The sequence below is a fragment of the Myotis nattereri genome (genome assembly GCF_964212035.1).
Source record: "Myotis nattereri genome assembly, chromosome: 8".
Lineage (NCBI taxonomy): Eukaryota > Metazoa > Chordata > Mammalia > Chiroptera > Vespertilionidae > Myotis > Myotis nattereri.
The window spans coordinates 33,386,889-33,397,948 of NC_138083.1; the positions used below are offsets into that span (position 1 = coordinate 33,386,889).

At 46.9% G+C, this 11,060-nt stretch overlaps 1 protein-coding gene across 1 annotated transcript; it reads right to left on the reverse strand.

The window, feature by feature from the left end:
* Window positions 1–6,220: 6,220 nt before the first annotated feature.
* DEFB127 (defensin beta 127) lies at window positions 6,221–8,524 on the reverse strand (the record flags this gene model as incomplete). The annotated part of the gene is made up of 3 exons (XM_081097709.1): window positions 6,221–6,247; window positions 6,451–6,665; window positions 8,476–8,524. 3 exons carry the CDS (start codon window positions 8,522–8,524, stop codon window positions 6,221–6,223), a joined length of 291 nt encoding a protein of 96 aa, XP_080953835.1.
* Window positions 8,525–11,060: the final 2,536 nt, after the last annotated feature.

Below are 11,060 nucleotides of genomic sequence, written 5' to 3' on the forward strand. Positions count from 1 at the left end.
ACCCTGGATCACACCATATTCCCAGACATAGAGAAGACGCAGTCTCTTTTCCAACAGAGCGTGGGCTAGAGGAGGGGAAAGAGTGAATTGGGACATGAAGTGACAGTAAGGTTAGTGGAATCTGGGAAGGCAGAATAGATGACCTTGGGTGACTATATTGAAGGAAGTAGAATCAGCATCATTCTGCAGTCACTTAAATAAAGGAAGATTTACTTATAATTTCAGTGGTGATACTATATACATCAAATGTAGTATCCTGCTGCCAGCTTTGTGTATTGTCAGGATCTCACTGAGCATTCACTTGTCAACTCTGTGTACCATAACTATTAAAACTGTAGCCCTGGCCGGTTTGGCTCAGTAGATAGAATGTTGGCCTGCAGACTCAGGGTCCCAGGTTTGATTCCAGCCAAGGGCACATGCCCAGGTTGTGGACTCTGTCCACAGTAGGGCGTGTGCAGGAGCCAGCCGATCAATGATTCTCTCTCATCATTGATGTTTCTATCTCTCTCTTCCTTTCCCTTCCTCTCTGAAATCAATAAAAATATATTTACAAAACAAAACAAAACTGTACCCTGGTTCAATCCATGGCTCCCAGAATTCATTCAGGGTACTTAAATCAGCAGCTGGAATTGTGATTATGAGGCAAGACAAGGACACACACACACACACACACACACACACTTCTAGCCTATCTAATAAAGAGGGAATATGCTAATTTACCCTCATGCCATCACAAAGATTGCGGAGCCCACAGCCAATAAGGAGGGAATATGCTAATTGAATTCCCTACCCTCAAAGATGGCGATGCTCACAGCCAATAGGGAGGGAATATGCTAATTGACCGCCACGCCCTCAAAGATGGCGGCGCGCACAGCCACAAGATGGCTGGCAGCGGAGGGCAGTTGTGGGTGATATATATACTAGAGGCCCGGTGCACAAAATTCATGCAAGAGTAGGCCTTCCTTTCCCTGGCTGCCGGCACTGGCTTCCCTCTGGCACCCATGACCTGGGCTTTGCTCAGGTCACTGGCAGGCACCTGGGACCAGTCTTCCCTCTGGCCCCGGCTTTGTCTAATTAGTATATTACCCTTTTTTTATTATAGATACTAGAGGCCCGGTGCACGAATTTGTGCATGGGTGGGGCCTCTCTGGGTGGCCTGCGGGGATAGGTCCGAAACCCGCAGTCCAGCGCCGCCTGCAGCTCCTACCTGCCATTCCCACTCATCCTGGCCCCACTTCGCCTGCCACAGGCTCGTGCCCAATCAGTCCCGATCAGGAGAGGCTTGCGCTGCCATAGCAGCGCTCACCAGCTGCATCTGGCGCCCTCCAAGGGGAGTGGCCTGTGGGATCGGGTTGAAACTGGCTCTTTGACATCCCCCGAGGGGTCCCAGATTGCGAGAGGGTGCAGACCAGGCAGAGGGACCCCGTCGGTGCAAAATTGGGGCCAGTGTATGTCATAGCGACTGGTCAATTGGTCGACTATCTTCCCCCTTGTGGTCAGTGCATGTCATAGTGGCCAGTTGAGTGGCCTTAGCATATCATTAGCATATTATGCTTTGATTGGTTGAATAGTCAACTGATCACTGGATGACTGGACACTTAGCATATTAGGCTTTTATTATATAGGATATATATCTATATATATAAAAGCCTAAGTGTCCATCTGACCATCTGACCGGTAGCTATGATGCACACTGACCATCAGGGGTCAGACACTCAGTGCAGCAACTGCCATGACACAGGCCATCTAAAAAGAAATGGCACCGCAGACCTGGTGCTGACAAACCAACACTGAGCTTCCCCTAAGTGGGACACAGGCCCTGTCACCACCCTGGAGTGATACCCCACTTAATTGCAGCCAATGCTTCCAAGACCCCATGGTGCAAAATGTGGCCCACAGCCCAGCTCAGCCTGGAAACAGTCGCTGTGGGCACAGGGTAATGATGTCATGTAGCAATGCCCGGCTTCCTCTCCCTAGTGACTAGTCTCCTTGTAGTTTCTTCAGCTCAGGAACACGACTTGCTTTATAGCCAGGTGCAAAGATTTTACAGTTTAACCAAATGTCTGTGAAGCATTTTCATTTGCCTCATCTCATTTGATCCTCACAGAAGTCCTGAAGTAGGTAGATAGGAGACTTGGTAGAATCCTATTTTCTTTTCATTAGATTTAGAAAGTTTAGAAACTTGATCTGACTGAAAAGAAAAAATGGTGGAACTTGAAAATGACTTCAGGTTTTTTCACTGCGCAGAATATAGTCAAACACTGCTGCAGTTAAATATTTTACCTTTTGTTCTCCCTGCATGATCTACAATAATAATCTGCTTCATGTTGATATTTACTGCTGTATTGCTGACAATTACCTGAAAGAGAAGTTGGGGTGCTTCACTGGGCTGGAAAAAGTTTAGCTAAATCAAAAAGCAGGTCTAATTAAGCAAGTTTATCCTATCTAATAATAGACAAACATGGTAATTAACCATACCTCCACTATGCTTCCCATTGGCTAATCAGGGTGATATGCAAATTAACTGCCAACCAAGATGGCAGCCGGCAGCCACGCAGCTGAAGCGAACATGAGGCTTGCTTGCTCCAGTGATGGAGGAAGCCAAGGTTCCCTGCCTGCCGTGGCTGGGCTCTGAGCTGCACTCTAAGCAACAATGTTACAATTATAGAAACTAAACAAACCCCAGATACCTGCTTTCAGCCAGCTGGCCTTGGAGCTGGAGCCACAACAAAGTTTCAATTACAGAAGGTAAATAAATCCCAGAATAAAAAGAAAAAGAAAAAAAGGAGAGACTGGGAGCTTCAGTTGCAGTCTTGGCCTGCCTGAAAACAGCCCTCAGCCCCTCATCCAGGCTGGCCAGGCACCCCAGTGGGGAAACCCACCCTGAAGGGGGTGCGGGCAGCCTGAAAACAGCCCTCAGCCCCTCATCCAGGCTGGCTAGGCACCCCAGTGGGGACCTCTACCCTGAAGGGGGTGCGGGAAGCCTGAAAACAGCCATCAGCCCCTCATCCAGGCTGGCCAGGCACCCCAGTGGGGGAACCCAACCTGAGGGGGTACAGGCAGCCTGAAAACAGCCATCAGCCCCTCATCCAGGCTGGCCAGGCACCCCAGTGGGGACCCCCACCCTGAAGGGGGTGCGGGCAGCCTGAAAACAGCCATCAGCCCCTCATCCAGGCTGGCCAGGCACCCCAGTGGGGACCCCCACCCTGAAGGGGATGCAGTCAGCCTGAAAACAGTCATCAGCCCCTCACCCAGGCTGGCCAGGCACCCAAGCGGGACCCCCACCCTGATCTGGGACACCCTTCAGGGCAAATCAGCCGGCCTCCACCCATGCACCAGGCCTCTATCCTATATAGTAAAAGGGTAATATGCAAACTGACCCTAACAGCAGAAGGACTGGGAATGACTGGTCACTATGACACACACTGACCACCAAGGGGCAGACGCTCAATGCAGGAGCTGCCCTCTGGTGGTCAGTGTACTCCCACATGGGGAAGCTCTGCTCAGCCACAAGCCAGGCTGATGGCTGCCAGTATAGCAGTGGTGGTGGGAGCCTCTCCTGCCTCCTCAGCAACGCTAAGGATGTCTGACTGCAGCTTAGGTCTGCTCCCGCTGGCAAGTGGACATCCCCCGATGGCTGCAGGGCTGCCAGAGGGATGTCTGATTGCCAGCTTAGGCCCAATCCCCTGGGGAGCAGGCCTCAGCCAGCAGATGGTCACCCCCTGAGGGGTCCCAGACTGTGAGAGGGCACAGGCCGGGCTGAGGGACCTTCCTTCCCGTCCAAGTGCACAAATTTTTGTGCACCGGGCCTCTAGTCTATATATAAAGCTCTCACTGGCACCAATTGCATGTGTGCGTTTTGATCTGTCATTGTGGATCGTGAATTTGGTTGACATTTCTATTATAGCAAAAGGGCGAATAGTGATATTAAAATATTTCTTCTAGTTAATTTCCTTTCAATGTGTAGGAATCGGTGCACCAGGACACTTCACCGAGTGACATTACCATCACTCAGTTTCTCATGTCACTGTAGGCTGAAACCTGGGCATCACCCTCATTCCCACCACATCCGACGAATAACCAACTATTATAAATTATAGCTGCCAAATAAGTCTCTGATCTACCCACTTTGGTCCCTCACTTTGGTCCAAACCACCTCTCACCTGGCCAATTGTAATAACCATTTAATCTCTCTTTTCATATCTGCTCCCAGTTTTAATGCATTTTTTTTTGCATTCAATACAGAGTGATTTAAAAGTGCAGGCAGTCACTGCCGAAACCGGTTTGGCTCAGTGGATAGAGCGTCGGCCTGCGGACTGAGAGGTCCCAGGTTCGATTCCGGTCAAGGGCATGTACCTGGGTTGCGGGCATATCCCCAGTAGGAGATGTGCAGGAGGCAGCTGATCGATGTTTCTCTCTCATTGATGTTTCTAACTCTCTATCTCTCTCCCTTCCTCTCAGTCAAAAATCAATAAAATATATTTTAAAAAAAAAGAAAAAACAAAAAAAAAGTGAAGGCAGTCACATTAGGTTCCAAGTTTGGAGGGGATGTTGGGAATCAAGCCACAGAAAAACAGTGAATGAATGAAAAGTGACCTCAGAAGATCCTGAGATGAAGGCTAGGGATCTGAGGTGGGAGTGTGTAGCACTGAATATGTGCAAGGTCTCCTGATCTTTGTACTGCCTCCATAGTTTTGCCCTTTCCAGAATGTCCTATAGATGGAATCATACAGAATGTAACCTTTTTACATTGGCTCCTTTCACTTAGTAACATGCATTTACGGTTCCTTCCTGTCTTTTCATGACCTGACAACTCATTTCTCTTTAGTACTGAATAAATATTCCATTGTCTGAAAGTATCACAGCTTATTTATCCATTCACTTACTGCAGGGCATCTTGGTTTCTTCCAAGTTTTGGTAATTCTGAATAAAGTTGCTATAAATACTGGCGTGCAGATTTTGTGTGGACAGTTTTCAGCTCACTTGGGTAAACACCAAGGACTGCAATTGCTGGATTGTATAGTAAAAGTGTGCTTAGTTTTGTAAGAAACTGCCAAACTATCTTTCAAAGTGGCATGTCCCAACTTTAAATGAATGAGAGTTTTACTCCACATCCTTGACAGCATTGGGTGTTGTCATTGTTTTGGATTTTGGGCCTAATACTGCAAGTCAGACTGATTCCCAGGTCCTTTACGTTTTCTCTGAACTCCAAAGGGCCCCAAGCACCAAAAGGATGCTGTTACTAGTGGTAACACACAAAACAACAACAGAGGCCTGGATACATGGAGGAGACTGACAGCTGTCAGAGAGGAGTGGGGAGGGGGCGACTGGATGAAAGAAGATGAAGGGATTAGCCAAAGAACATATATGCGTAACCTACAGACACAGGCAACAGTGTGGTGATGGCCAGAGGGAAGGGGTAGCGGGGTCTAGGTGTAGGTGGGCAAAGGGGCAGGGATGGGGAATCTGTAATAGTGTCAACAATAAAGTTGAAAAAATAAACAACAACAAAGAAACTCCTCTGTCTTGGAATTATGTATTTATGTCTGCCTCCACCTTATATAGTGAGCGCCACCATAGTGGCAACCTATTCATCTCTCCTTTCCCAGTTCACTGATTTTACAGAGGAATTAAAGAAATTAGACTTTTCATAGTTCAACTTTGGTTGTCTATTCTTTTTTTTTTAAATATTTTATTGATTTTTTACAGAGAGGAAAGGAAAGGGATAGAAAGTCAGAAACATTGATGAGAGAGAAACATCAATCAGCTGCCTCCTGCACGTCCCCTCCTGGGGATGTGCCTGCAACCAAGGTACATGCCCTCGACTGGAATCGAACCTGGAACCCTTCAGTCCGCAGGCCGACACTCTATCCACTGAGCCAAACCAGTCAGGGCTGGTTGTCTATTCTTAAACCAAAGTGCGTGTATATCCTTCCGAAATGTCCTGTCTTTTCTAATTTCCTTCCGTTTGTTGACTTCAGTCTGTTTACTCAAATCACTTTCTTTATTATCAGTCACCTGTTGATATCTGACACAGTTCACAAGGTACTACTTTTAACTCACTGGTGAATTTCCCCTGAACACTTGGCTTCACCATTCTCTCCCCAGAATTACATGTCTACTTTCCTGAGCTTCTTGTTTCAATTTTCCACATAGATTTTTCTTTTTGCAGTGCACTGGTTATATCCCCTTTTCAAGGGGAGGTTCCGAGTTGTTCTTATCACTTGGTATACTGAGTGTCCAATTGCTGGTTAAAGAAGAAATAAGTCAGAAAACTGGCAATGAACTTTATTAGAATCTACGTTAAGGTCTTCTGAAAATTAAGGAACCAGACAGGAAAAGATGTGGATTACTTCACCTTAGTTTATTGGAATAGGTTAAGAAATAAATGAATGGAGAATTGTACTTGATTTATGTAGAATTTGTCTTGGGGCTTATATAATATCCTACATATGTATCATAATCTTGAGGTAAAGTTATTGCATATGTCATTGGCTTTGGACGAGTTGGCTTTGGTATTCTTTTGCGTGCTTCCAGTTCCATGATATTGAGGCAACAATATCTCCCATTTTCACATAGTACTTCACGTGTTTCAGTTACTTTGCATATTTTTCTGCAGTTTCCTTGTATATATTGATCCCAGCATTTCTTAAGTTGTTCAGTTACTGTGCACATAAAGAACAATTGGTCAAGGTCAGTGTTTGAGATTGAAAGGCAACTTTGGAGATGGAAAGTATAGAGGAAGTTTGTAGGGATTAGGTGTATGGGAGATTCACAAGGCAGATACCCGTAACATTCCACAGAGGATGCCCCAAGAAGGCAAACCTCAGTGTTTATATCTATCTGATCACTCATATTTAGTTTCTCCAAGGTTTGGGGCTTCCAGTCAACATCTGATGGACTCCATCAAGAGCATCAGATCTTATATGGGAAAATAAAGAAGTTGATTCCTTGATTTCAGGGCATGGCACTATACTCCATCAGGGAACCACAGCAAATCTTCCTCTGTTTGAATGTTCCCAAGCAGTCATTGTTTTTATAACTGCTCCACCTTTATTACCCAGAGTATAATAATTCTTTGTTTTTTAAATATATTTTATTGATTTTTTACAGAGAGGAAGGGAGAGGGATAGAGAGTTAGAAATATCGATGAGAGAGAAACATTGATCAGCTGCCTCCTGCACACTTCCCACTGGGGATGTGCCCGCAACCAAGGTACATGCCCTTGACCGGAATCGAACCTGGGACCCTTGAGCCCGCAGTCCGATGCTCTATCCACTGAGCCAAACCGACCAGGGCAATAATTCTTTATTATGTATTTATGTCTGGGTCAAATTATGTTCTTGGGTTCATACTCACTGTCATGGTCACAAATGACTTTCTTATCAGTCAGGTATTTTTTCCCCTTAATAATCTTCCTCCCTCCTCTGTTAATCTTAGCATTGTCCATTTCTTTCTTCTTCTTCTTCTTTATTGTCCATTTTTGCCAATGCATATCTTCCTTTGGCTTCTAAGTCATTATAATAATCTTGGACTTGTTTTATGCCTCTATGACTCCTCATTCTTCCTCTACCTCTAGTTGCAAGAATTCCTCCAATGTTTAGCCCCAGACCTTTGCTCACCTTGGGATATATTCTTTCCTTTAGTGAGCCTAAATACTTTCTATGATCTAAGAGTTAGGATGTTCAAATTTTGGTTTCTGGCTGGTACAATCTTCTAGAATAGGCCCCAGAGGAAGACTGAGAACAAAGATGCCTCCAACCTCAGGTTCTAGAACTCCTTTGATTGTTAGGAATTTAGGGGCCCAGGGACATGCCATCACCATGACTATAATAAGAGGCAAATGTAATAGATATGGTTTTGAAAGAGAAATTTCAAGTTCTTAGTATGTGCCAAGCCCTATGCAAGGTGTTTCACAAATGTTACGTCATTTAATAAGGCCCTCATGAGTCCGGCGTCATTATCTCCACTCATGAGGAAACTGAGACTTAGAGAGTCTTCCCCATTTATCCAAAGCTGACAAACCAGTAGTGAAGGCCTGTTTCTTAAACCTGACTCCAAAGTTAGTGAGTATTCACACTCTGTAGTAAAATAGACTAATATATACCTATTTCCACTCTTTCCCCACTATTCACACTCTACCATATATACGATGGAAGACAATATGATTGGATGCCAGAGTAAAAACTGTATTCAAAGAAATAAGTGCAACCCCAAATACTGGGTGCATTACTTTCTACAATGAGATCTTCCCAGAGGAAATCGTGGCCTCTTTTCAGCTCTGAGTACTCCCTTTTAAGAACAGTACCATGGTAGAAGGCCTCAAAGAGGGAATCTCTCATGACACTGGGTAGACTTCAGCCATCTCCGGGAGACCTACTTCCTTCTACTATGAATTATAAAATTATCTTGGGTTCTTAGAAATACTCCATCCCATTGTTGATTTGTATGAGCCCCTGGAAAACTCTAGATTACCTGTGGGCTGCTGGAAAAGCAGAATTGCAATGATCAGGAAGAGCCTCATGGCCAGGCTTCCCAAGGGAGGTGGCAGTCAAAGCTCTTGGTCCAGTGAGTTGCACACCATGTCACCTTCCTCAGAGACTTGGATTCTTATGCACTGAACCAGAACAGATGGTATGGTACGAAGTGTGTCTCCCCAAAATTCTGATCTGTGGATTTTGCATCATGTGGGCAGGCACCGGAAATTTGAGGTCACCCATTTTACTCCTACATGGAATCAGACACAGCATGTTCTATTTCATCATCTGATGCCATTCTGTGGGCTGTGGACTCCTGGGGAGAAGAATCTGTGCTTTCTCTACTTGACTGTCTGCCCCGATAGACCAAGGTAGACGTGTACTCACTTCTAAGAGTGAATGGGTTAATGTAAATAATGAAGCCTATTCCATTTATTGCATTCAGCTAAGTCTAGGATCTCTGGGTGTTGTGTCTATCACTTTAGTCAATCCAAATGGAAGCCAATTTTTATTTCTACATCCTAGATTAATTTAATTATTCACAAACAAGCAATATATAATGATGGAGGAATAATCGTATGATTACAATAAAAATTTCATTTAGAAACAGCAAAAAAGGGAGAAAAGTCAGAGATAACAACATAAAGCATTGTCCTAATGGATAAGAACAGCAAAGTTTTTTGTTTTTCCTGCCATTGTGGAGTGGCAATTGTCAACTTTTTGCATCTCATGGCACACATAAATTAATTACTATTCTATGGCACACCAAAAAGTACATTATATTTTTTGCTAATCTGACAAAAAATAGTTATAATTTTGATTCATTCACACCAGATGGCTATTGCTGTGTTGGCTCTTGTCATTTTTTTCCTTTATTGATTAAGTTATTACACATGTGTCCTCATGATTTATATATATACTAGAGGCCTGGTGCACAAAAATTTGTGCACTCGGGGGGGGGGGTGTGGGGGGTCCCTCAGCCCGGCCTGTGCCCTCTCGCAGTCTGGGACCCCTCGGGAGATAACGACCTGCTGGCTTAGGCCTGCTCCCGGGTGGCAGAGGGCAGGCCTAATCCCTAGGTGCAGCCCCTGGTCGGGCTCAGAGCAGGGCCGATTGGGGAGTTGGGGCGCCACCCCCAGTCATGCACAGAGCAGGGCGATCGGGAGCTTGTGATGCCACCCTCAGTCATGCTCAGGATGGGGCCGATTGGGGGGTTGGGGCACCGTCCCCTGTCACACTCAAGGCAGGGTCGATGGGGAGGTTGCGGCGCCACCCCCTGTCATGCACAGAGCAGGGCCAATCAGGGGGTTGGGGCACTGCCCCCTGTCACTCACAGAGCAGGGCCCATCAGGGGGTTGGGGCGCCGCCCTCTATCACCCACAGAGCAGGGCCGATCAGGGGTTGGGGCGCCACCACTCTCACACTCAGGGCAGGGCCGATGGGGAGGTTATGGCTCTACCCTGTCACACACAGAGCAGGGCCCGTGGGGAGGGGGGGTTGGGGCGCCGCACCCTGTCACACACAGAGCAGGGCCTATCGGGGTTGGGGCGCCACACCCTGTCACACACAGAGCCGCAGGGCGATCAGGGGGTTGGGGAGCTCCCCCCTATCAGGCACAGAGCAGGGCTGATCAGGGGGTTGGGGCGCCTTCCCCTGTCACGAACAGAGCAGGGTGGATAGGGAGGTTGTGGCGCCGCCCCCTGTCACACACAGAGCCACAGGGCGATCAGGGGCTTTGGGCGCTGTCCCCTATCACGCTGATCCTGGTGCCGGGAGGCCTCGTGGCTCCACTGATCCCGGTGCTGGGAGGCATATTACCCTTTTACTATATAGGGTAGAGGCCTGGTGCACGGGTGGGTGCCGGCTTGTTTGCCCTGAAGGGTGTCCTGGATCAGGGTGGGGGTCCCCACTGGGGTGCCTGGCCAGTCTGGGTGAGGGGATGATGGCTGTTTGCAGCTGGTAACACATCCTTCAGGGTGGGGGTCCCCACTGGGGTGCCTGGGCAGCCTAGGTGAGGGGCTGAGGGCTGTTTTCAGGCTGGGGGTGACTGAAGCTCCCAACCACTCCTTTTTTTCTTTTTCTTTTTTTATTCTGGGCCAGCTTTAGCTCTTAGGCTCCAGCTCTTAGGCCTCCGCTGCTGAAAGTAGGTTTCTGGCCTTTGCTTACAATGTTGCGATCCTGCAGGCTGAAGCCCGGCTGGACTAAAGCAGGTTTCTGGGGTTTTGTTTAGCTTCTATATTTGTTACATAGTTGCTTAGAGTTGCAGCTCAGAGGCCTGCAGCGGCAGGCGGGGAATGTTGGAGTCCTCCGTCACTGAAGCAAGCAAGCCTCATGTTAGTTTCAAGCTGCCTGGCTGCCGGCCACCATCTTGGCTAGCAGTTAATTTGCATATCGCCCTGATTAGCCAATGGGAAGGGTAGCGATCATACACTAATTACCATGTTTCTCTTTTATTAGATAGGATATATATTACAATCTAAAGGACAAGAGGCCAGTGCCCCTGACTAAATAGTCAGGTGTTGCATATTTAAAAAATTCTTGTTGTACACCAGTGTGCCTGCTGCAGTTGAAAATCACTAGTGT